This window comes from Chenopodium album, chromosome 12, assembly GCF_948465745.1.
Source record: "Chenopodium album chromosome 12, dcCheAlbu1.1, whole genome shotgun sequence".
In the NCBI taxonomy this organism is placed as follows: Eukaryota; Viridiplantae; Streptophyta; class Magnoliopsida; order Caryophyllales; family Amaranthaceae; genus Chenopodium; species Chenopodium album.
In genome coordinates, this window is record NC_137845.1 from 12,597,086 (window position 1) to 12,625,002 (window position 27,917).

General features: G+C 34.5%; 1 protein-coding gene, 1 long non-coding RNA gene and 1 pseudogene across 2 annotated transcripts; all 3 read right to left on the bottom strand.

Moving 5' to 3' along the window:
- Positions 1–7,154: 7,154 nt before the first annotated feature.
- LOC145570356 (uncharacterized) lies at positions 7,155–10,196 on the bottom strand. The gene is made up of 5 exons (XR_014096454.1): positions 9,852–10,196; positions 9,691–9,750; positions 7,943–8,063; positions 7,352–7,475; positions 7,155–7,253 (listed from the first exon to the last, which is right to left on the bottom strand). It is a non-coding gene; the product is annotated as an uncharacterized LOC145570356 (long non-coding RNA).
- A 1,466-nt stretch (positions 10,197–11,662) lies between these two features.
- LOC145570355 (small ribosomal subunit protein mS80 (rPPR6) pseudogene) lies at positions 11,663–13,736 on the bottom strand (annotated as a pseudogene).
- A 2,351-nt stretch (positions 13,737–16,087) lies between these two features.
- On the bottom strand, positions 16,088–27,805 carry LOC145572025 (uncharacterized). Its single transcript, XM_081631042.1, has 14 exons — positions 27,328–27,805; positions 27,163–27,231; positions 26,960–27,067; positions 26,080–26,148; positions 25,043–25,192; positions 23,627–23,656; positions 23,148–23,254; positions 22,878–22,949; positions 21,652–21,703; positions 18,872–19,467; positions 17,997–18,203; positions 17,245–17,365; positions 16,643–16,767; positions 16,088–16,546 (listed from the first exon to the last, which is right to left on the bottom strand). Exons 1-13 carry the CDS (start codon positions 27,652–27,654, stop codon positions 16,696–16,698), a joined length of 1,980 nt encoding a protein of 659 aa, XP_081487168.1. The 5' UTR covers positions 27,655–27,805; the 3' UTR covers positions 16,088–16,546; positions 16,643–16,695.
- Between the last annotated feature and the right edge of the window lie 112 nt (positions 27,806–27,917).

The following is a 27,917-nucleotide window of genomic DNA, read 5'->3' on the forward strand; positions in this document are numbered from 1 at the left end:
TCATGCATGGAAATTTTTAATAATTAATTTTAAGTTAACATTGTATAAGTAAATTTACATATGTAAATATTATAATGGATTATAAAATAGTCTATTTGCCAAACAGATATTTTATAATATGCATTTGACTATATATTGTATTGTTAATATGCATTTGACTATATATTGTATTGTGGAAGGATACATCAAATATTTTATTAATATAAATTAGTAATTTTGGTTTATACTGAAATTTATAGTTGGCAATAAATATAAGAACGCATCAAATCTTTTATTTATCTATAAAATTTGTTTTTAATATGGATTTTTTTTTAAAAAAATAATTAAAAATATAAGGGACACATCAGAAAATGACACATGTCGCTAGTTTGTCTTTTAGTATATAGTATTAGCGTGGTACCCGTGCGATGCACGGCTTACAAATCTTAATACTTATATTCCTTTAACAAATTTTAAGATAAAACGATTAATTAGTAATAATGAATTTACTTGCATAGGTGTCTTAATCATACATTTTTCACCTTGTTGGTGTGTCTTTTATATAGTATTGATTGATTGATTTGATAAGGTTTTAAAAATATTATGAAATATTAATTTCGAAATTAAATATGTTATTTAATTTGCTTCCATATCAATAAATGTAATCATGATTTTGTCCATTTTTATGTCTACACTAATTGGAAAGTGTATGATTCTTGATTTTTTTTCCAAAATTGACAATTGCTACTAGAGGGTATCATAAATTTAACAGGCAGACATTATGAACTTATTCATTGGCTTATAATATAGTGATAAATGTAACTAATTTTATAATTTTTTTTTTTTTAAAAAAAAAAAAAAAAAAAAACCCCTTAAAAATCACCTCCTAATATACAACTAGTTTTTGCTTCCATATCCATAAATGTAATCATGATTTTGTCCATTTTTGTGTCTACACTAATTGGAAAGTGTATGATTCTTGATTTTTTTCCAAAATTGACAATTGCTACTAGAGGGTATCAAAAATTTAATAGGCAGACATTATGAACTTATTCATTGGCTTATAACATAGTGATAAATGTAACCAATTTTATAAATTAAAAAAATAATAATAAAAAAAAATCCTTAAAAATCACCTCTTAATATACAACTAGTTTTTGGGCCTAGGCGATGCCCCGTATTATTACATGGAACTGATCAAATATATGTTGTAATTTATGATTCAATTTTTTGTAATTAAATTTGTTGTTCATATTATCATTTGTTACATATTAATATTTTATATTCAAAAGATAACATAAAAAATCACATAACTTTGATGGTAAGACACGTAACTCTCTATTTTACATATCTTTGAAAATATATTACATTTGAATTTTTAAATTTTGGGTTTTCTACACATATTATGCTATTTACTTATTTACGAGTTGTTAACAATAGTTAATAATATAATTTAATTGAAATTTCTTAATTAAATATGAAAATTATGCACTTTCGGGAATTGTATATTCATATTTAATTAGAAATTAGTTAGGAAAAATGAGGAAGTTATTTTCTTTCGTTACGCGTTAAAAGTCTAAAATTTATTTCTTATTGTAAAACCGTACATCGCACGGGATTAATCTTCTACACCTAAAACTAAAACAATCACCAAATAAGACACTTGGCACAATTATATGAAATTTTTTCCCTCCAAAATGCTTTTTTTTAGTCTGAAAAAAAAATGCTTTTTTTTTTTTGGATAAAAAAAAAATTAGTTTAACATTAAAAAAAAAAAAAGTTACATAAGATTTTTAAAGATGTACATTAAATAAATTTAAAAAATATTTTACAAAAAGTTACATAAATCATTGCTAATGAATCTTACCTTTATTTATTTATTTATTTATAACAAGAATCTTACCTTTATTAATCTGCCAAAACTAGTCAAGTATTTAAAACTAAATAAAAAAAAAAAGGTTTTCCAGGCTTATATTGAGATTCTATTTACAACCCTTTTTTTTTTTTTTTTTTTTGTAATTGCATTTTCATATTTAAAAAAAAAAATTATTGGATTATGGGTCATTAAGCGAGTTAAGACAACAATTGGGTACTCAATTCTTCATTTTTTCACCTTTTAGGTACTCAATTTTTTTTCTTCACCTTTTAGGTACTCAAACTAATTCTCAGGCTAATTAACTCACCACTAACTCACCACTAACCATACCTAATAAAAAATAAAAAAAAAAAGTTTTTTTTTTTTAAAAAAAAACCCATTAATTAATTTGACTGTTTCAAAAGTCAAAAACTAGCCATTATTAGGCTATTAAAAGCGTTTGAAGCAGCCAAAAAAATGGCATGAATACACCAGCCAAACTAAGAGCAAAATAGTAAAACTTCAACTAGTTCTGTTAGGCTAAAATCATCATCCACGAATTTTCCAAAATTATTAATTAAAAAAAAAACTTAACTCACATACAGGTATATATACTCACCTTGAGCATGTTGATAATCATCCGAAATACCAGACTCTCTTTGGCGTAAGAATATAAGTAAATCATCTGATGATGATCCGTCTTCATCGTCTGATACGTCTTCATCGTATGTGTAAGTATGTGAGTAAGCTGGCAAAGTGGCAAATCATACAACGAAGGGAGGCTTAATTGAGCTTTAGTAATAGGATTAAGCGACTTAACATTCTTGTTGAAGTCTTGTGTCACAATCCACCCATAAGACGACCCCCAACATCTTTTCTCAGTTATCTCAGGAATCACCATGTCGTAGCACTTGTTTTTGTTGATGCTGAAAAACGAATAACTTCCTCACATAAATAACTTCCTCCAAGGAATCCAATTTAATTTCAAAGCAATTCCAGCAAGAATATCAGAGTGCAACAAGGACCAATCACCCATCTACGACATTATCACATAAATAATTAAGAGTCTCAAAATCAAATCAATTCATAACAAAGAATACACAAATTACATCCACCCCGTGCGAGAAATTCCAAATCAACCTCCTACAATTATATTAAAAAAAAACATGGAATATTACATTAATTGAAAAGATAAACAGGTAATAAACCTTTATTAATCGAATTCTTATTATATATCCTTGTATATTTGTCGATTTCAGCCTGCCAAAAGGAGTCTATTCTTTTTTGAGTTATTGAAAAAAAAAAAAAAAAACTCATTGAGTTATTGAAAAACAGCGATTACACCAATTGAGTAATTAATCTCAAAATCAAAGACCAAATTTGGCCCCGCATACCTTAACCAAAATTGGCCCCACATACCTTAACCAAAGGTACTAAATTTTTAACCCAAGGTACTCAATTCTTTGGGGGGAATTTATTTTTTTGGCCGGAAATTGGGTCTCAGTACCCAAATGGTGAAAAAAATAAATTCAGTACCCAAACGGTGAAAAGTTGTAGAATTGAGTACCAATTTTAGTCTTAACTCGTCATTAAGCCCTAAAAAATTGCATCGCATTTTAATTTGGAATTTTGAATCAGATTCAAATAACTAAATTTTATTTTGGATTAAATTTGATGAGAAATTCAAATTGAATTGAATTGAAAAAAAAAACTAAAACATACTTCTATATTTTATTTTGGATTAGATTGGATTTGTCCTTACGCCCAAATCCAAATGTAGTGATACAAGTATTTTCAAACAAAAGCTAGGTAGTATGAAAAATCCCTTTTAATTGCCACATTCAATATGGAGCTGATCTGAGGTATAAAAAACACATCCCTTCTCGACCCAATTTTCGTTGGATAGTTTAATAACCATATTCATATGTACCATAACTTAGTCCACACGGATTCATTTTCAAATTACCAATGGATCAATGTGGGTGACATTACATGTGATTATATATCGAACAATAATGTGGAAAATAGGCTAGGTAATGCATGTGTATTGTGAAAGCTTTACCTAATTAGGATTTGAACTCATGGCATGCATCTTTATTAATTAAGAAGACAAGCTAAAAATGTGAATTCAATATCTCAAAAGACTGACGGTTATTTTACCATATCTATTAATTAAGAGATCTCATGTGATTTTTTTTTTTCCTTTGTTTTGTTTCAGACAAGGAGTCATTCACTCTTTATAGATTCATTGCTAGTATTCATGGAAAAAAAAATCTAATGTGATTCTCCTCAATTAATAACCTTTAATTATATGTATAATGATTCAAATTATTACAATGTTCATTTCCATAAGCTAATCCATTTGTCTTATTTGCAAATAGGTGAATTAAGTTTTCCTAAAAATTGCTCATTTTATCAAACTAGCAAAGCCAAAACCCCTATTCCACAAATTCAAATTACAACCTTCCATGGATTTTAGATACCAAAAATGGTACGGACTTCAAGGCGACGAAGATAGATTGAGCTCACTTCCGACATCAATTCTCATCGTTATTCTCTCACTCCTTCTATTAAATCCGCTATCATTACCGGCATATTATCAAAGAGATGGTGTCGCCTTTGGACTTTCATCACCGCTTCTCGCTTTGACAAATCAACTAGTAAGGCCTTTAATTCATCTTTTATCATTAACCATGTTTTACCTCAACATTTATCCCCTGAAATCCAAACCTTTGTACTCCTTCTCGATGACCACCCGTACCAAGCCCCCGAGTTTGGTTATTCTTACTCCTTATATAATCTCTACACTAGTCAAGAGACTATCGTGGTCCGGTTTTTCTGGAGATATTACTAGTGAAGATGAAATTTCAACCACATTATCACCGTGTCTCTTCTAATGCAAGTCATTGGTATCTCTCATTTTGGGCATACAACTTAATATAATTACTTTGCCAGATGAAATTAGTGTTCCTAATCTAAAAATTATTAACATAAGTCATCTTAACGATAATCACGAAAATTTGTTGGCCAATCTGTTTAATTCTTGCCCTTGTCGATCTTAAAGAGTTAAGATTGTATGGGAATTTTGATGAAGATTTTGATAGTAGGGATGGGGATAGAGACATTCATGTGGTTGTTTCGTAATCAAATTTAAAGTCATTGTGTATTCATACACGCAATGTGAGGGGAAGAGTTGAGATTATACATGTAGATATTGATGCCCCTAATTTGAAGGTGTTTGAAGCTTCAGATTTAAGTCACTTGGAGTTTAGGTTTGTCCGCGAACCAAGAGAGTTACAAAGTGCACGCTTAACGTATTCCCAAGGGGCCAAGATCTAATGAGTAGAGGCACAGAGCTATTTTGGGCATTTTCGCGGTGTTAAGGCTATTTTGTTGTGTTTTACTCTGGTAATTGCTTTGAATGGCTTGAATGGTGATATTCAATTGCCAATATTTCATAATTTAAGACATCTTGAATTTACGAAAACATCTCATACTTGTTGGAAAACGTAGATGCGTTTTCTTAATTATGCTCCCAATTGAGAAACTAACTATTAGGATGAGCTCAATTGATGAGGTATTGGAAGTTATGTGTTCACTAAGTTTAATATCTACAACCCCTAAATCAATTCCTGTAGATACTCCACCTCCGTGCTCGTTGCAACGTGTCAAAGAGATAACTATCTGCCTTAAGGGGCTAGAATATGACCATAAGGCGATGTATTTGTTAATGTATTTATTGAATAATGCAAGTGCCTTAAAACTGCTGGTTGTTGAGGTTTTTGCTAGTGATGCTGATTGTCAGAGTGTTGGTTACATATTCAAGTTGTTTAATATATATTAAACATTGTGGATGCTTCTACAGACTTCTTTGTCACGTTGTATTCAAGGTATTTTGCAACGTGTTGAAAAGGAGAAATTGCCTTGTATGGATTTTCATGACAGTGAATTAGAAGAAAGCTCCAGTGAATTAGAGGAATAAATGTGTACCTTTGTTATGATGTAAGTGAGCTACATAGTAAGAATCATCATAAATAAAAAAAATTGTCAAAAAAATTAGATAGAAATATTTTTTTCCCCTCTTATTCGCTTTTTTTATATAATGAAGATCATACCTAAGGACACCAAATGAGATTCTCTGCACTTTATTTTACTGAACTAAAATTATTTTTACCGATTATCAATTATATTTATTCTATAAAATTACTGACATTTACATTTAAAACTTATCTTTATTGTTTCTATATTATACTCGTATTTAATTTTTAAAACTACTGATTTTTACATTAAATATAAACCTTATTTTTTGTTAATAAATTCATGCATATAAAAAGGTTACAAGTGACATTTAAATATTTAGAGCAACTATATGCCTAGAGTGGAAATTAAGTACAATGATGGAAGTAGCTTGGATGAGTAGAGGATTATCAAATCAAAGTGCATTTCCACCGCCGTGATAGATGGAGCCAAACTCTACAAAGTTGGCTTTGAGCTCACGTGTTCAACTTGTAAAAGCTACTAACCAACTGTCAATTGAGTGTTTCTCTTTGCACCCAAAACATAAAAAAAATAAAAAAAAAATTATTTCGTACTTCGTTTTATTCTGTTAAGTAAACGAAATTAGCCACTTTATATTACGAATAATACCAGTAATCCATCAAACAGAGTTTTGTAAATTAGATTAAATAAATACAATAAAATACTAGTAATTAATATCCAAAAAATTTCAAAAAAAATTGGTTTATAAAAAACATTGAATGTACTTATGTACTACTAAACATACAAATTTTGACCTTCTCTTTAGCAATTCAAGTTATATTATAAGAATTGCTTGATATGAGATCATTGAAATTGAGTCAAGCCTTGATCGAGTCGAGCTTGGGAATTATTTTATAACATTATGACCTATAATATTGTGGAAGAGCGAGAGAGAGGGAGAGTTTGAATGGGTATTGCTGATACAATCGTCCGAGGGGAGATAAAGGGTGTATGGGAGGGGGTAGAGCAAGGATATAAGAAAAATTACAATATGGCAATACTCATACTAACTATTTATTGGCAAAGATTGGTACATTATCTAACTTGAAACCCTCAAAATAACTGTTATTCGTAATTATCAAACAATTCACTATCGATAGGTTGCACTGGATTGAAAACTAGTATAATAATATTTACAGCTGCATCATGTACTTCACAGTTAGCAATTAGCAGGATCCCCTAGCCTCCCGCGAAAAAAAAAAAATGGTTAGTGCACTCCACTTATAATTCCTCGCTCAATGGCATGTCTTCCCATCCTCAATCAAGCCCCCCCCCCCCCCCCCCCCCCCATCTTTTTAGCAGTACTCAACAAGCTCTATGGCTTTCTTCACCAATTGATAACTCCACGTCTTCTTGCTGGACAATATCAGCAGCGACAAAACTGCAAGGCTCTCAGCATTTCAATTTGATGAACATGTAGATCGGGTTGCAGATAAAAGCACAATTATATCAGTATCATAACAGTACAATATCATATACCTGGTATTCTTGCATCCTCTACAACTACATCGTCTTCAAAATAAGTTGACGGTCATCTAGGTACTCCATCGCCACTTTTTAGCACCCAAGCCCCTCCCTTTGATACACATAATTCAGTTATGACCTACCACAATAAGAAGAGAAAATAATTAACAGAGATAAAATTAAGCCAGTGTCGTAACCAACTTCCTATTCAGATACAGAGTATAAGGCACAAGGCAGACAGAGTAAGCAAGACTTTGCTACGATATGGAATTAAAAAACAAACGATTCAAATTTTATTAGAAATACTCCACCATCAGCAAGGGTCATATCGATTTTGTATACGAGTAGATTTTGTATGTTGAAAGTTGGCAATGCTGAGTTCCTAATCTTAAACTCACATTCTATAGTTTAGATTAATTGTTTTTTTTCCTATGCCAATTTTCCTAATAACAATGCTTGTTCCATTCATTTTATCTTCCCTACTACATTAATGAATATCTCTTCATAAAAACAGACTGTAATCATACTTGTATAAGAAATCACTATAGTCACAAATTGGTAAAGCAGGATCTGAAATATTATTTGTACAAAAAGAATAGCACTGACCTTCTGAAATTCACTATTACTGGGCTCCTTTCGAAGTCTGATTTTAGCAGCTTCCATAAATTCACCTTTCTTAAGCTTTGCATTAGGCCCGCTTCCAAGAAAAAGGTCAACAACTAATTTTCTGCAGGGAAAATGAGAGGATTCTGAATTACTACTAAGATTGATGCTCAAAATAAAATGAAATGCCGTCTTTTATAACAGCCAAATGTATGTTACTTACAAATCTGTTAAAGGGGTAGATTTTGTGAGGACTAAACTGAAGGGAGAAGCTAAACAAGTAAAAAAGAATGCCTTTTGATCTTTATTGGCAATGCAAAGAAATTCTTGAGAGTTGACACTGCATGGCCAATTCATATATTTTAAAGAGCCCCTTCTTAAAAGGTAAAAGCTCACAGGTGGCCACAACGCCCACAAGTCCACATCACCCTAATGGAGGTGGAAGGATACCAAACAAATGGTGAGAATAAGAGGAGGGGGGGGGGGGGGGGGGGAATCCCCTGTTTTTCCGTCCCCAACTTCTTGTCTTTCCCATCCTCGTCTCTCGATCAATCAACCATCAATATTACAGGCATATGCTAACTTAGATGGATGATGCACTCACTAAATTCAGCATAAAAATTTGACAAATATTTTTCCAATGTTACCAAGAGATAGGCCTTTCCAGAAGCCTTTTTCCAAAGGACCATGCACATGGAATACCCCCGATAATTAATGTGATCTAGTGACCACGAAGCTTCATGCCATAACAACTTCTCATACTATAGTTCCTAGCTTCAAATAAAATATTACATAATGCAAAAAGATGAGAAAAAGAAAACAAATTAATTAGGAATCAACAACCTATCTGAAGAGTGAAGTACACAACATACAAATTGACTGCTGGCTGGCTGAATGCCGACTGCTGCAGCAAAATCGTTCATACAAGCTTACATCTTTGAAGAGCCCTCCCCTAAAGTATCCTCTTCACTACACCTCCAAATATAATCTATGTGATATAGTAAGTCAACACCATTCTAATGCTTGGAACTTGGAAGAGTAATGATTCTTTTTAATATAAACTATTAATCATTTACTTTGGAGTACACACTTTGATCAGGTCATCAGTAGTCCTAAAATGCATTTGGTTATAGAGAATGGATGACTAAAGAGAGACAGAAGAAGAATAATGGAAATGAAGCTCCTTATAACTGAACAAATGTCAGAGCTATGGTACTTAGAAGCAATAAGCCAATAGAAGATTGGGTGCCTTGAATTAGAAAACGCAACACCAGGAAAGTGGACAATATCTGAAATTAGGATCATCAAAATGTTGCAGAACAAAATTGACAACTTTTTTTTCAGGTTCTGCTTTATCAAAATACAAGCCACAATAGCTTTGAATTAACATCCAATAATTCAGCTTGCCAGTAAGCAACTTACTACCAAGCCAATTGAACATAGCTCTTAGTCACCCAGTGCCACCTCCAAACACATACTACGTATATGGAAGACAACAGAAACTACATAATAGCTTCAGCTAAAACAGGACAAAAAAACCCTTTTAAATGATAAGGGTATCTCTTTTAATCAGCACGACAAGTCTTTTGATGCTTTGTCCAATTTTTTATAACTATTGTGTTTTGCTCAATTGCAAATTTGCAACAGAGCATGCCCAAGTAATTTTAAAATGTTTGATCAAGTACAACAGTCACCTGACGGCCAGCGGGGTAGGGAAAACTAGAACTTAAAAGATTATAACTATAGTATACCTCAAAATGCCCCTTTAGACATTCGTTTAGGAAAACCATCCAAGAAGAGCCAAATTACTCCTGAAAGAAGAAATTGATAATAATATTAGGAACTATTATATAAAATGCATGGATAAGAATTGCATAAAGAAGGCAAGAGATAATTAATCATAAAATCTAACCTATAAAAACTCTTGTCGAATGTATGGACAACTTAACCGGTCAAAGTCCCATATCCCCTCCTTTTCTTCTTGAAAGCAAACATAATTCACTCATTGGAGAGCCCCAAGAATGCTACAACATGCTAAAGAAGGCATCTTGGTGGTATATTAGAAGATATCTAAGAAGATAATTAATAAAATAACATTAAAAGTACATACACAATGCAGGTGAAATTTGATCTTGTATATCCAGCCATACAAAAAAGACAACACATGATAAGATGTACTCCCTCCGTGTTTTGATAAGTGTTACACTTACAAAATGCGGCCGTATTATAACAAGTGTTACACTTCCTTTTTTTGACAAAAAGCTACATTTAAATGTAATCTCTCTCCTCTCACTGTCCCCACCCACCCAAACCCACCACTACTTTTTTTTAATTATTTCATTCCTCTCACATTCATTACTTTTCAATAAACTATTAACCCCACTATCTTTGTTTTACAATTTTTTAATACTTCAACTCACTTACCTCTTATTTTATTTTAAGTTAACTAAATTGCCCAAAACTATGTGCCAGTCAAAGTGTAACACTTATTAAAACACGGAGGGAGTATAAAAAAAAGATTCGATCAGTATAAAAAAAAGATTCGATCATCAAAATTTGAGAAACAATTTGTAAATGATAAAAATAATCAAAAATCAACACCAATATTTTAATCAAAAAAATACTTAAATCAAGAAAATCAGACTATTTCATCACAAAGTCTAAAGCAGCTTTGTTTCTACATCAAGCTTGATTAACATATCTGATTTCTTTCCAGTTTGTTGACACTCTAATCAACATTTAGGTCATACTTGTTTATCACACTATTAACCTTTTGTCATCTCAATTACCATTATTCTAAATACATAATATGTTCTGATTGCTCGTTGTCATAGCAGCTATAATTTATCGTTGATCTGACCATTTCTTTCCTTCAAAAGAAATCAATGTATATTCTCATACATGGCCATGGATACTCAGAAACCATTATACACTAATAAGTAATAACATCAAATACTCAAACATGCCTTGACTCCTGTAGAAGCAATTAACATGGAAATGTCAAGGTCACGAATCCTTTTTATCATTAAGATAGTTCAGTCAATGAGCTTTTCACTCCAGTTCGAGATGGTATTATTTAAGGCAATGGTTACTGTCTTAATGGAAATAACAAATAAGTAAGCTACAATTCCCAAAAAATTGATACTTAAAACCTAATCCTGCTCCAAATTGTAAAGTCAATTAGACATTAAACGATCCTAATCAAATAAATAAATAAAATCCTAACTTAAGAATGCATAGAAATAAAATCCTTTTTTTTTTTTTTTTTTTTTTTCAAAATTGAATCAAAGCCATCTGAAACAATTGAATTGAATTAGAACAACTCCAGTTTTAAAACGAATTGAATTGAGTCAAGAAAACCCCCTAAAACTTAAAGAAAACCTGCTTGACCAAATAATAAAAGGCTTGGTTCTTAAAAGCAAAAGAAACGGGATGATTACAGAGTTTAAATTACATACCTCTACTACTACTGTCCAACTCTCAAACAAAGGCTGGTGAAAACCCCTCAAAAATATATCCACCCATGCACCCTTAGCCAAAAGAGAAACAGTTAAAAGCCACAACCTTAGCTTCCATTGAAAAGGAAATCATACATAGAGTTAGTGATGTGATTATTTTGCTCACTGGAAAAAAAAGAGCAAACAGTTTTGCACATATATATATATAAGCACTAACTTCCTAACAGATCCAGCTACCACAAACGAAATGGCATAGCCAGCCAAATGAAAGAAGATGTACTATTTGATCAACAGTTCTGGAATCAATGCCATCCAGATTAATGCCTAAGAGCTCCAAAATTTGATAACCAAATGAAAATGAAAAGAATAAAACAAAAAGAAATACTACCACAAGAAAAAGAACAAAAACGGCTTCAGCCACTTCATGTTACAACACTGATCATGGTCCACTAACAATCTATGGTTTGGCATTATCATCTTCAGATCCAACTGCCTCTTGCTCCAACTCTTTAACTGCACTTACAAGACCTCGCGTAATACCAGGTAGATACAAACCTTTCTCTTTCATTTCTTCCAGAAGCTTCTCTGCTGATTTCCAATCTAAAGCCTTCAAACAAAGTGATTGGATAAGCTTATTGTACTCATCTACATTAGGCTCAACCCCGGAGTCCTTCATCTCACTCAGCAGTTTCATAGCCCTGTCAAATTCTCCAAGGTTGCAATATCCTCGAATGAGTGAATGGAAAGTAGCAGGGCAGAGCTTAGAGTGTTTCCTTTTTGCCATTGACAAGACTTTGCGAGCTTCTTCCATCATACCACCCTTTGCATAACCACTAATAATGACACTATAAGTATAGACATCAGGTTTCAGTCCCCTAGTCTCCATAAGTTTCAGTAACCTCTTGGCATCTTCCATATCTCCAGCTTTGGAAAGAGAGTTAATGATAATATTAAAGATTGCATTCCCAGGAGGCGGACCTTTTCCCATCATCTCAGCAAACAACTTCTTAGCACCCTCAATGTCATTTTTCCTACACAAACCACGGATGACCCATGAGAACGGATTGATAGCATGTTTACGAACTTCATCAGAAAAATCAACCAGCGTCTCCTGTGCTAAGTCCACAGTTTCATCCACCTTCGACAGACAACTTATCAAAAAATTAACTGCCTTCTGAGGAGGATACTTATTATCCCTTTTGGCAGCAAGATAGACAACATGGGCCTCCTTGGACTTGTATCCTTTGCATAATAATGATATGATCTCACCAACCTTCTCACTCTCTGGAAGCATTCCAGCATCAAGCATTTTCTGAATAACTAATGTAGCCCAGTCATAAAATGACCTCTTGCAAAGTGCCTCAATTGTAAGATAATAACTGTCTACATTCAGGACGCAGCCAAATTCCTCAAACTTCCCAAATGCCTCATATGCAGCCTTTCCCTTACCCAATCTCGAAAACGCCGATATCAATTGATTTAGCATTTCAGCATTAACAACACCACTCTCTTTCTCACCCATTTCCTTCACCAAATCCCACAAAGCATAAACATCTTTCCTCTTGGGTTCAGAATCATTGCAAATAGCACGGACAAGTTCACTTAACAACAAAGTATTACCTTTAAATTCATTTCGACCCGAAACCCATTTGTAAAACCTAATCAAATGATCCCCAGGAATAAGCGGTGATTCGAGCACTCTCACCACACACTCCTCATTCAACATCAAATCCATACTATCAAGGCTAGACTCTAAAGACCCATCTACATCATTTAGAAGCAAAGACAATACATTTTCCAATTGTTCAACATCAACCCCAGTAATTTCCTCACTATCCCCTTCTAATTCCTGATCATTTAACCCAATACCACTCATCTGGGCATCATTAATTTCATCAAAATTAGGGTTCAAACCAAGTTCTTGAGAAGAACTAACATCATGGGTATCATCAAAAACCCCACCATTTTCCAATTCAACTTCCTCAGAAGAAGTGGAATCATGATTCTCAGTTTCAATTTCACTTATTGAAGAAGAATGAGAGAAAAACCTGTGATTCTGATATGAAAACTTGCTGGGATTCTCGATAACTGTAAAATGTGATGAAATCAAGGGTTTATGGATTACCTGAGATGGTGGGGTTTGGGTAGAAGAAATCAATTTTCGCCCAAAACTTCTGGTGAAGGAAGATCTTGATGCTATGGATCTCCACATCTCTACTCTCTACTCTCTACTCTCTACTCTCTTTTCTCTCTCCTCTTTCTCTCGATTTCTGCTATGCAACGAGGTTCAACGTCGGAGTAGGGTTTTTGGGGGTAGTCCTGTGTTGGCTGTGTTATTGAATTGCCGTTTACTTTGGTTAGTGTAGGGGCATTAAGGCCTCTAATCCAAATTTTATTTTACGCGTAAATATAATTGTCGGGTTACTTTTACGATTTTACCTCTAAATATTTTATCTGTAATTCAATGTGATTGTGTATTAATCATGGTAATGAAATTTTTAAATGAGTTCTTTTAAAAAGGTAGTTTGGTTTGTATTCAACCTTGAGATATTTGATTCTAATTTGCTTTATATATGAGTTTTCTTCAAGTTTATGATCATTTTATTAGCTTACCATGAATCATGAAATAGTCTATAAAATTAGGGCATGTTCATGTGAGCCTATAATTAGATATAACCAAGTGAATTTTGATAATGATCACATTTGATAATAACAGTTTTGTACAAACATAAAGTCACTAAAACCAAAAGATTCATGTTCAAACCGTGTAAAATCTTAAATTGAAGCTAGGTTGTAGAGAATCTTAATAAAGAATTTATACCTAATCAAGGTTGATAAACAAATGGTAGCCAAGATAGACCCAATTTTGGATCAAATTATAAGGGGTAATGGGCTTCTGCACATTCAGATATGGATTCCAAGCTTTGTGCTAGCACAAGTCATCAACGGGTAGACAACTGAAAGAGTGGAACATCGAAACTTCTTGAAGAAACTTAGAGAGTTATTTCCGTCTTTTCATTGTATTTGTCTACCTATGAATTCTAATGTGATTCAATGTGATTGTGTATTAATCACGGTAACGAAATTTTTAAACCGGGGGAGGAAATTCTAATGTCTACCTATGAATTCATTAGACATTCAAATAAGTTTCATGGGTCAAATGATTATTTAATGTCAAATGTTTCATGAAGAATAACAACTAGATGAGAAGGAAAGGGAAATTTGGAGAGAATTTGAGATATATAGGACTATTGGAGAGTGTAAAACCACAATTAACTAAATAATGCAAGAAAATAAATAAAATAGTTAGTTGGAACCACAACACAATTATATTGATACTCCTTTGGAAGCTGCTTTTGAATGGTTTGGCACTCAAAGCCAACCTCCACCATAGGGGTATTCCAGTACAGTTGGGGTGCGATTTCTGTGAGGCGGACGAAGAGGACTTCCAACACTTATTTAGAGAGTGTGCGGTGGCACAGTATGCGTGGAATAATTGTTCTCTTATTTTCAACTTGAATCTTGCTGAATCTACTCCTTTGCAACAATGGATTCAGAGGTATATCCTGCTCTTTTATAACGAGGATGACATTCATAGCGATAGGATCACTAAGTTGATAGTGACCCCGTGGTGCTTATGGATAACTAGGAATGGCCGGGTCTTCAGAGGGGAAGTTGGTGATGGAGTGGTGTGTGGCTTCATCATATGGGTAGGGCTACGAAGGAGCTTGAAATATTCCATGATAAACAGGGTAGGTACTCTTACAGGGCAGACGCTGAGGTTTTAGTTGCGGATAATCGACCTCTAGGGTTTCTTTACGCTTCTATGGGAATAGAGGACTATACTCTAATCCAAATGCTGATTGAAACACAAGGGGTAACAGTTCTTCTTGATGGTTCGTGGAAGAAAAGCACTGGCAATGCAGGGTTACGCTTAGCCTTTTCTTTAAACAGAGATATTTTCTAGGATGGGGGTGGACATTTTTGTAAGGCTGTTTCGACTTTACATGCGGAAGCTCTTACTTGCTTGATGGCTGTTAGATGGGCTATTTCGAAAGGCTTTCCTCAAGTCTTTTTGTTCTATGATTCTTCTAATCTGGTTCAAATGCTTGGTAATCAGAAAGCAGCGGACATCAGTATTTTGTGGACTATCCGGGACATCCAAAAGTTGGCCTCTACTATTAAGACTTGTGTTGTTTGGAAGGTAAGTAGGGACCAAGTGGTTTAGGCCCACGATCTAGCGAATGCCTGTAGAATTAGTCTTTATAGCTTTGTCACTTAGTTCTTGTGTTTTGCTGTTGTAAAAAAAAAAAAAAATTATATTGATACTCTGTAATTTTGAATACCATTGTAAGCATTGCGTTTCTAAGTGTTATGCAACTAACATGCCACGTGACTATAATTTGTAAAAAAAACTAGTTGTTAAGAGCACCCACAACGTGGACACCCCTCTCCCAAATTTGTGAACCCCAAATTTGTGAAATTAAATGGAAAGTATAAAACGTGATGGTGTGTTGTCTACATAATTTATAAGTTTCTTCAAGAAGTTTCTTCAAGAATATTACAATACTGGGAACATTTGTGAACATCGAAATTGAGTCAAGCCTTGATTAAGTTGAGCTTAGAAATTATATTATAACATGACCCATAATATTGTGGAAAGTGAGGGAGAGGGAAAGGAAAATTTGATTGGGTATTGCTGATGCGACCGTACAAGGGGGAGAGAAAGGGAGTTTGGGAGGGGGTAGGCAAGGATATAAGAAAAATTACAATAAGGCAATACTCATACTAACTATTTTTTGGCAAAAATTGGTACGTTTATCAAACTAGAAGCCCTCAAAATAACTGTTATTCGTAATTATCAAACAATTCACTATCAATAGATTGCACTGGATTGAAAACTAGTATTGTAATATTTACGGCTGCATCATGTACTTCCCAGTAAGCAATTAGCAGGACCCTCAACCCCTACAGCGAAAAAAAATGATGATTAGTGCTTCATTTATACTGCCTAGCTCAATGGCCTGTCTTCCCATCCTCAATCAAGTCCACCCCATCTTTGCAAGGCAGTACTATATGAGCTCTATGTCTTTCTTCACCATTTGATACCTCCAAGTCTTTTTGCTGGACAATATCAGCAGCGACAAAACTGCAAGACTCAGCATTTCAATCTGATGAACATGTAGACCGGGTTGCAGAGAAAAGAACAATTAAACCAGTATCATAACAATACAATATCATATACCTGGTATTCTTGCATCCACTACAACTACATCGTTTTCAAGATAAGTTAGATAGTCAACTGGGGATTCCATCGCCACTTTTTAGCACCCAAGCCCCTCCCTTTGATACACATAATTCAGTTATGACCTACCACAATAAGAAGAAAACATAATTAGCACATTGATAAAATCAAGCCAGTGTCGTAACCAACTTCCTATTCAGATACAGAGTATAACTGTATAAGGCACAAGGCAGACAGAGTAAGCAAGACTTTGCTACGATATGGAATTAAAAAACAAACGATTCAAACTTTATTAGAAATACTCCACCGTCAGCAAGGGTCATATCGATTTTGTATATGAGTAGATTTTGTATGTTGAAAGTTGGCAATGCTGAGTTCTTAATCTTAAACTCACATTCTATAGTTAGATTAATTGTTTTTTTCCTATGCCAATTTTCCTAATAACAATGCTTATTCCATTCATTTTATCTTCCCTACTACATTAATGCATATCTCTTCATAAAACCAGACTGTACAATCATACTTGTATAAGAAATCACTATAGTCACAAATTGGTAAAGCAGGATCTGAAATATTATTTGTACAAAAAGAATAGCACTGACCTTCTGAAATTCAGTATTACTGGGCTCCTTTCGAAGTCTGATTTTAGCAGCTTCCATAAATTCACCTTTCTTAAGCTTTGCATTAGGCCCACTTCCAAGAAAAAGGTCAACAACTAATTTTCTGCAGGAAAATTGAGAGGATTAGAGGATTCTGAATCCCGACTAAGGTGGATAGCTCAAAATAAAAATGAAATGCCCTCTTTTATAACAGCCAAATGTATGCTTGCTTACAAATCTGTTAAAAGGGTGGAATGTGTGAGGACTAAATTGAAGGAAGAAGCTAAACAAGTAAAAAAGAATGGCTTTTGATATTAAGTGTCAATGAAAAGAAATTCTTGGAAGAGTTGACACTGCATATCAGGCTGAATAGCCAATTGTAGTATTTTAAAGATCCCCTTTTCGAAAAATAATTGCTCTAAGGTGGTCAAAAGTCCACAGCACCCTAATAGAGGTGGAAGATTCCCATCCTCCTTGTTTCTCTATAAAGTATCAACCATCAATATTACAGGCATATGCTAACTTAGAAGGATGATGCACTCATTAAATGCAGCATAAAATTTGACAAATATTTTTCAATGTTCTATCAAGAGACAGGCCATTCCAAAAGCCTTTTTCCAAAGCACATGGAATACCCCCGATAACTAATGTGATCTAGTGACCACAAAGCTTCATGCCCTAACAACTTCTCATCACTATAGTTCCTAGCTTCAAATAAAATATTATATAATGCAAGAAGATGAGAAAAAGAAAACCTCAATTGATCAAACTCTGGATGCTCTGAAGACGACTTCAACATATAGACACCGTGGACATTATAAGCGATTTCACATATAGCAGCTTTAAGCTCTTCCGGGGCATCAACACCCTTTGCAGCAGCTACAGCAGCTCTGGCATCAGCCTTTGGGAGGGCAGACATAGAAACTGCCATGTCCCTCAGACCTCGGCAAATTGTTTGAAAGCTGTCAAAATGGTATAGCATTCATTATCTAGCTCTGTTAATAAAACAATTGGTGATGAGAATGATGACTACAATAATGTGCAAATCACAATAAACTGAAAACTAGGATAGTGGTCTCAGTATGCCAAACTGCATTTAATTGTATTTAAATAATAAATAGATAATGAGGATGATGGTCAAAGTATACACATAGTTTTATACTGTAATTCTATTTATGAAAACAAAAACTTGATTTCTAAGAAAACAAAAACCCTCAAACCTTTGAGAGATTTTCAAAATTATGTCCACTTATGACTTATGATTGCAACCACCTTCAATGTGTGAAACATGCAATATTACAACACTTTTGTTGCGAAGGACATAACTGGCGGTTTAACTTCTTTTTAATAGGCACAAGTTAACCAGACTTAATATTAGAGTAAAGTTCCAACTATTACATAAGTTGGAGGGAGGATATACACATAAATACTCTCACTACTCCGCTAAGTACCATGGTCATCTATGTTTTCTGAACTTCTGAAGCAGTGACATAGTTAAGAGAAATAAAATGACCTGCACAGCATCTACGCACCCTATATAATTCTCCTAAAATTCAAGCAGAATCTAATGTGTCACTTACAAAAAAATATTAGGAGTTTAATTCAGGTCACAAATATAGGAACTCCTTACCTGCAAACTTTGTGAGATTGGAAAAGCTTTTTCAAAACCTTAGGTAGGGCTTCTTGAGTTTCTTTTGACATGGAAGTGCTTGCAGAGCGTGCTACAGTTGTTTCTCTTACAGCACCTTCATCAGAAGGCAGTGAGGATCCAGGTCTGATGAAGCTTCTCGAACCTTGCCCTGCTTTACGACTGGCAAATTTTTGTTGTATCAGTTGCTCATTAACTTCCCAGAGCTTCATTTGTTTCTCGACAACATCTGGATGAAGTTTCATAAACAAAACATCTGTAGCCTCTTTGAACTTCCAATCTTTACAGGATGGTCTCTCAACAGCTAATTCTCTTAGTACTATTTTCCCAGTAGATTTCTGGGATCCCAGGACATCTAATTCTATGTCTTTTATGAATGGACTCTGGCTGAACAGAAGAAGAGCATAATCTCTTGCTAAAATTTCTGGTCCACGTGCATTTGGATGCCGGATGCTAGATTTTGGAACCCAGAGACCTTGTACTAAATGAGCATATTTTTGAAGGATTTCAAGAACTTCTTCAACAGGGTCATCAGGTGCAAGATGCTTAATGACTTTAAATCGTTGAATAGAAGGTCCCTGAAACATTTTGAAAGTTAAAGCTCAAAATTTTTTTTTTTTTTGAATTTTTATTTTCTCCCAGATTGTTTTAGGTTGTTTTACCAAAGAGGAACATAAACAAAAAAACAGATATAGTGCCCAAGTCAACAAAAGCAGGTGCTTGTTTTGCATGCAAGGGTAACATGTACTCCCTCATTCCATAGTACTTTTCACCTAGGGCCGTTTGGTTGGGGGTATTCATCAAAGGGAATGGGAATCATCTGCCCTGATTCCCTTTGTTGTTGTTTGTTAGGCCTTTTTCCCCATTCCCCCAAATCCTTCCAACTAGATTCCCCCCTCCCCCCCCCCCCCTCCAGGTTTTTTCATTCCCTTTCCTTAGCCACCATTACACCACCATACCCACACCAGCCACCACCTTCCTAACCTACCCCCACCACACAGCCAGCACGCTGCCCCTACTCTGCCCCTCGCCACACCTCCCCCGCCCCTCACCACCCCCTGAAAAGCCCTCCCCTGAAAAATATCCCTCACCCCCGCAAACCCTAGAAACCAGTCCCCATCCCCCCAAAAGGCCGGCCACCCCTCCCCCACCCTCAAAACCCTCTTCAGAGGGTGGTGAGGGGCGGCAAGCCGGCTAGGTGATGGGGGAGGGGTAGCGAGTGGTGGGGTGGCCGGAGAAGGTGGAAATCAAGGAAATAGGTGGTTGTGTGGTGGTTGGATTGGTGGCTTTGATTCCCTTTCTTTTTTAAAGCAAACAACATAGCAAATTTCAGGGATTTTCATTCCATTCTTATTATTTCCCTTCATTCATTCCATTCTGTTTACCCTGTGCAAACCAAACGGCCCTTGATTATCACCTATCACTGAAATGTGAATGCTTTGTTACAATTTTACTAATCTATTTTCAATATCAATAGAATACTTACAAAATAAAAACCCTCTAATATGTGTGCAAAACAATAAAGAAATATTATAGCATAAGAAAATAAGTAGACATGCGTAACACAATTTGCCAGATTGATTCCCCCCCAAAGCAAAATATATTTTTCTATTATAATGATTACTTGACATTAAATCCACCTCATCTGGTGACAAGAATCATCATCTCAGAGTCCATGACCATAGAGATTATCATGTCTAACAAAGTAAAAACTGGCATTATGTGCAAGTGTGCAACTCCACAATCCAAATTCAAAAATACATTTCTTAAGGTTCTGCTAGACATAAGCTCACAACATCACCTGGGGCACAATAGAGCAGTTCAAAATGCTCTACATGAGTTCTTGTGAGGTGTCATATCAATCTTTCATTGACCAGATCTATTGACCCAGGCGAAACCGTCTCAAAAGAGCAGGTAAGCAATTTTATACCAAAAATCAAGGGCAGAAGTGGACTAAATTACCCAAACAATAATGTCTAACCTTTTTTCTTATACTTATTTATTAAAAGATAGACCCACGTCATTCTCTTTTAAATTTTTTTGGGTATTATACTAGTCAGCACAATCCTAGAGTGTTACTCTATAATCCCTAAAAAATGGAATCCATACCAAGTTCAGAAAAGAAAACAGAAAGTGCATCTTTCTAAACAAATGGAGAGGGGACTTTTAATGTCTCAACAAAGGCTTTTTCTTTAGCATATATTTACTTTCCAGTGTCAAAAATCAGCTCAAAATTTTTTTATTTTTTTTTTCCAAACTGAATAAAGCAACTACCATTTGTTAATTCTCATCGTCAACCCCCTCTCATGACTATAACAGATGCACGTCTCAACTCCAGATTCCCTGCCCTACTTCTCAAAATCCCTTGTCTATACTTACTTTCTCAAGAATCTTAGCAATCTGATTTGTTGCAAGCAGAATTTGGAGGGAGAGCTTATAAAATTAGGTGTAACTTCCTGACCGGTTTACCATAATTAAATTGCAAAAGTTGTAATCGGCGTCATTGTCAACACCACAAAACAGAAGTTATATCACCAAAAGCATCATCATTCATCAGTGAGCAGTCATGCGTAGAGAAAATGGGAGAAGCAGCAAACAGATGCATGGAAAGAAATCATTAATAAGCAGCTACTTGCCAAAGGTCGTGCAAGTTCAACAACATGCATTGACACATACAAGCAGGGTACAATAACCTAGATAATAATGTTACTGATTTGAGCCACAGAAAATATTCAATTTATAAGATGGATAGCAGATCAAACCTCAACAAGCAACATCTTTATTCGTTCCTCCAGTGGAAGGGAAAGCAAAAAACTGCATCAACCAAAACCTCCACATTACCATAAGTATAACAAAAACATATTGCTCATCACTTTGCAGGGAACCAAAAAAGATAATAGCAACAAACCAATTATAAACTCAGAAAGACATTTACAACCAGCACAAGCAGTAGCCATCAAAAAGTAGCCCCCCCACCCCCCCTCTCTTTCAACATCTTTAAGTTTTGTTTTCTTCCTTCCTTTTTTTTTTTTTTTTTTTTTTTCAGGTAGTGCAATAATGGGGACTAATAAGATGTAACTTAGCAGCTACCCAAGTTTACCTTGAACAGAAGGAGTAGTAGAATCCCGTCAATAGATGTAGTCCATGTAGATTGTTGAAAAGACCAAGATTGCTAACTTCATTAAATCTTGTTGTTTTAACATAAAAACTAAGTCGTCTAAATGCATGCATACCAGCCCAACTACAATTTTCCACACACACACAATGACAAAAAGTATCAAGGTGTGGGCACGTGTATACTATAATTGTGATAGATCTAAGAAAGCCACTGGGGACTTTGTAAAGAACTTAGTTCGGTCACCCAGCGAAATTAATGTAACAGCAAGAATTTGTGATTTTAACTAGCAAACTAATAAAGATGGAAGCTTTAGATTGATTGATAATGGTGGACGGGTTACAAAGATAGGCTGAAAGCTTAAAGCTATCAATCTTCGATAGTGAGTTTAGCTCACAACTCTCCAATAATGGCTTTAGGCCATAACTCTCCAAAGGTTCTCACCAAATTTCTGCCTACCTATTTCCTTCCCTTACCTCTCTATTTATACTAATAAAACTAGAATACCTATACTACCCCTCCAAGTTAGTCTATTACAGACTTACAGATAATTTAGTTTCACTGCCTCAGGATTCTACTTCACCAACTTTTAGTACATATGTTGCAAATGGAAGAGATGCAGCTTGTGTTTAAAAAACATCTTCCTCGGGGGTAATCAACCAGACAAAACATACCAGCTTAAGTAGTAGATCTTTATACCTATCTATAATTGGCAAAATCCAACTTAAAATTTTCAAAACAACAAAGTTTAAGGAATACATTTTAATGCACAGGCCATGAAAATCTCAACATCCAAGAGCTTAAATAATAGTATATCAACAAGACACCAACCACAGAATGTACAAAAGGAAGACCAGAGTTTTGCTAGCATACCGTTTGGATGGTCCTCTTGATGTCATCTTGTTGATCACCGCTCTAGGACACAAGGAGTTTAAGTAATCATACCTAAAAGGAAACTTGATTATCATCCATATAACAAGAATAAAAACATGAGGAAAAAACGAGTTAAATGGCAACCCAATTTATTCTCGCCATTGGATGTAATTATTGAAACTTAGGTTTTCTCTGTTAGCCATATTAATAAGCTCTCAATTAAAGGAAAAAAAATAACAGAAAACCAACAGTGGGAAGCAGAAGATATACGGATTCATCAAAAACTGTAATGGATCCTTCTGTTCTGTCACCATCTTCCTCAGATATTTTTCTGCAAGTCCAGTAGCTGAGCTGTGATACTTGAGGGAAATCCAAGACTGCATTTAATCAGGCAGAATAATCCATAAGTTGTACTTGGTAAAGGAACAATGCTCATTTCTCAAAGTATAGAAGCCTATCATGCACACATACTAACAAATGTTAAGCAATAACATAACAGAAGTCAAACAGAGCTGTAATTAACCAATAATCGAATGCTAAGAGAGGACACACTACAATATATACCAAGGAATTACTCTCACTTATATATTATACTCAGAGTATTTCCAAACTTTCAGACGACGTTAAGTATCATGCTAAGAAGTATAAAAAATCAACGAATACTTTAAGTCAAAACATGTGCCTAAATTGATTGGTCTCTACATGAGGGTAAGCTTTCAATTGAAATAAAGGACAATCATTCTTCCTACCTCCACAGCTGCTGGATCCGTTTGTTTCATCTGCACATCAGAACAGCCCCAGAAATTATAACGTAAGCATGTATGTGAAAATAGATAACAGAAAACTTGCTTGACAACATAATTCAAACTTTATATTGTCAGCACATAATACAGGAATCAACCAAATATAAACAATTTTTACCAGAATCTGTAATGAAATAAGAAACCTTTGAAATCAACAGACATATCAAAACTTAATACAACATTAAGCATAAAATGTGGAAATCATCAACACCAACCAGGATAAAGCCATGGGTATTTTTTCCCCTATATGCAAAATCCATTCCGGAGGAAATTGTGCTCCTCAATCAGGAACAAATTCCAAAAGATCGAATGTTAAATTAATTATAGGTATCTCTCTCTATCCGTTCTAAGTGAACCATCAAGCCACTTAACCTAAGGCACAAAGGATACAGCATAATTTTGTTAAACTAGTTTCAAGTGGTATGACACAAAGAAACATCAATCAAAACCGACTGTCGCCAAAGAAAAGCTATTCAGAAATTGAAGGATCAGAAGTACTCTGACCTATACTTTCCCAAAGCAATTATATAAAACACAGCATTGTATTAACTTATTCACCATCCATATGCACCCTCTTAATTTTTTCCCAATCTTTCCCTTGTAAATAATTCAACATAAGGAACCCAATACTGTAAAAAACCATTAATAATTACAAGTTAAAAGAAAGCAAAGCCCAACTTCCCCATGTATAAATCTCAGTTCATTATGGTCCATGACATATCGGAAAATATCCAACAGCAGAAGTCGTTGAATCTCCAAACCAACTCATAAAATTCCCATATTTATCATTAAAGAAAAGGAAGAAAGAGGAGATAGACACAGAGGCAAAGGGAAGAGAGCGAGACTTGAGTTTCAATATTTATAATAATACAAAGTAACGAAAAAAGCAAGCACAAAAAGATGGCCTCAAACACTAAACTTATTAATACTCCATGGGTTTGACATTAAAATCTAAATACCCATCCAATCCATTCCGAAAACCAACCTCAAAACCAATAATACCATACTTGACCTCATTACCATATAGATGAAGATTAGAGAAGCATCAGAAACCAACATCCTCAACTTAAAGAACTCCATATTTATAATCACTTGTTCTTTCTTTGACCAAAGTTATAAGCTCCTTTAACGAATTAACACATCTAAGGAATTTACATCTGTACTCTCCACAGCACAAATAAAACCACCTAGATTCTCAAAAAGAAAGAAAGGAGAAAATAAAGCAGGGTGAAATATATCAATAATTTTTTTTATACTACATACGTTCCAAAGTATATAGTTCTATACATGCAAAATAGAGCAGGATTTTGGGCTTGAAAGAACCTAATAGTCGACCTACCAAATAATAATATAAATCAGTACCTCCTTCCTTGATGGCCCAGCAACAGCACTATTATTAGATCCTTCTTCTTTAAAAGTAACATTTGGTTGTTTTATCTTTGACCCACTAGAATCTAAAGATTCCATTGACGGTCGTAGCTGCACAACTGCATGAATGGGGTTCAGATATAGCTGCAAAATCAAAAAAAATAATAGACCTTGCTTTAAAATTATATCACGTTGCATCAAAAAAAAAAAAAAAAAAAAATGATGCGCAAAACTTTTTTTGATTCAAAGAAATCAAGTCATATAGGACTTTATAATCATTTTTTACACTGAAAATATTTGTTGAAATAATCTAGTGAGAGCATGTTTACATTGTAGATTAATTTATTGCTTCAGAAATTAATGGCCAAAGTCTACAAAATTTGAAAGTTAAAAGCAGCCTATAACTTTGGGATAAAGAAAGTCTATGTAACAGCTAGAGAAAAGTCTAAAAACCACATTATAATATTATATGCACAAACACCAAGTCACCAATCTGATAGCAGACTACACGGCAGGGAGCCTACGCAAATGCGGAGTCCAAGTAACCACTGCGCTCATCCTAATATAGTTAAAACTCTTAAAAGCTACACCATAGTAATAACTATTAATGCCACAATTTATTTATCTCTATTAAACTCATCTCTTCCTTTCCCTCCCCTTCCCTTCCCTCTATTTCTCTCCATCCAAACAAGCTGTTAATGATAATCCATCTTAAAAAAAAAAAAAAAAAAAGTAATGTAGACAAGTTTATTCAAACCATGAGCTATGCATAGATTCCAGTAGAATAGCTAGCTGCAGGAACTGGGAAGCTATGCATAGCATTTTTACAGTAATACGGGTCCCTACCATCAATAAAAATGAATCTGTGTTTCTTACAAGTAATAATTTAAACCAAACAGTAATCCACAGCAAACGTGATCCTAGTGTCTTATTTGGATTAATTAGACGATGAATATCTTCCAAAATTGTCATTTAAAAAAACCTAGTGCAGTTAGAAAACTGTACAGAGTCTAAGTATAGAAAAAGCATACCTTCTTATCAAACAACACCCCAACAGCATAACTAGTTGTTTGAGGCGGCTTGCATGAAGACGACAAAGTCTGGAAGCATGAAAAAGATCATGGGAAAGATATCAGATACTTTTCCAATGATAAAAAAAAAAAAGAAAAGAAAAGAATCAAAGCAGAATTAGGGCTTTTGACACAGGAATGAACTCCTGAACATTAGTAGTTTAATACCCTTGCCTAGACAGCCTTTGACATAGATAAAGAAAATCTTGATACAAGGTGCACTCATATACAGAAAACATGGATGGTAAATACAAACTCATCCTATGAAAATATTACTAGCTGGTTTTAAGAACAACATACAAGACCATAATTTAAGTGCATATCCTTAAAGCAAGGTTATTATTGCATGAAGGGAGTATATGGCTACTTCTAGTGAAGCATAAGTGCTAAACTGCATTTCTCAATCCTGGCAATAAAAAGCACAAACATCTTTTCATTGCTATAGGCTCGTCAAAATATTAAATAAAATGAGCGACAACCATTTATATTTGGCTATAGGCTCGTCAAAATACTAGATTCACACCAACATGTACTAAATCGTGAATAAATAGCAATATAAGTACACAATAATTGAACTTCGGACTCATAGATTAAAGAAAGTCATCTACCGCAAAAGATTGAACCCTAGCGTGATTATATGTGATTTTTATTCATATAGTGAATTATTGAGTGTTTCAAGAAGCCAAGTCCATTCACACATTCAATCAAGTGCTAGCTCATTAATCCGAAATCAAGCACTCAACACCATTTATATCCAATAACCAACAAAACTCGACTCCAATAACAAATAACAAATAAATTCCATGATTTTCAGTACAAAAACACTAGTCAAAACACCAACCTGCGTGACCAATTTTCCATCATCCGTATCGGATTTGAGATAATTATCAGAATTTGTATCAATCGACAAATCGACCTCCACCTCTCCACTCTTCGGCTTATATCTCACCTGTTCACCATTACAATACCAACATAAACATCTCCAAAAACAAAACATACTTCAATTATAACAACATCAACATCAAAATTCCTCATCAATTATACCTCAGTACATCGCTGCTCCAACTCATACGGCCGCCACGACGGTCTCAACGGATATTGCAACACATACAACTACAACAACCATCATCAAACAAATAATTAATTCATCAAATTCAACACAAAAAAATCAACAATTCAATTCAAATTAATCGCAAATTTTTCTTTCACCTGAGTAGCAGGATCACGAGGAGTGTAATAAACATCATACTCAGCAACAACACAATCTTCCTCAACATCTTCCTCCATAGAATTGGAAGTTTCTGGAATTTCTCTCTCCTCCATTACCTCTTCTTTAAGCTCCACACTATCAACCTCCATTTTCGCCTCCGCAACAGGCACCGTAGTATCCTCCTCCTTCTTCACTTCCAATTTCGGCTCCGATTTCATCCCACCGGAGTTCTTCGTCTTCGGTTGAAACCTAGCATTTTTCGGCGCAAATCTTGACGGTTTCGGCTTCGGTGCTTGAAACGGATCATCCAAATCTTCAAAATCCATCTTTCTCTCTCTAAAAATCACAGAACCTTCAACAATGGCGTTAGTTTTTTCTCTCTCTAAAAACACACTCAAGCTTCAACAATGGCGTTAGTTTTTTCTCTCTCCAAAAAAAGAAGAGAAACAGAAAAATGAGAGTTTTCAGTATTTAAGGGTTTTGGGTTTAGGGGGAAGTGAAGTAATTATCCCACATCGAAAGATTGAGTAAGAAATGAAGGATTTATAAAGGTAAAGTAGGTTGATTAGCTTCAATTCGAGTTTGAAGG

What these genes read in the sequence shown, in the direction of transcription:
- LOC145572025 (XM_081631042.1), bottom strand. Translation starts at nt 27,654, where the DNA reads ATGGATTTTGAAGATTTGGATGATCCGTTTCAAGCACCGAAGCCGAAA. An exon ending in ATGGAAAATTGGTCACGCAG is followed by an intron (nt 26,149 to 26,959) that starts GTTGGTGTTTTG and finishes TCATGCTTCCAG; the next exon opens with ACTTTGTCGTCTTCATGCAA. An exon ending in GGGTGTTGTTTGATAAGAAG is followed by an intron (nt 25,193 to 26,079) that starts GTATGCTTTTTC and finishes TTGATTTTGCAG; the next exon opens with CTATATCTGAACCCCATTCA.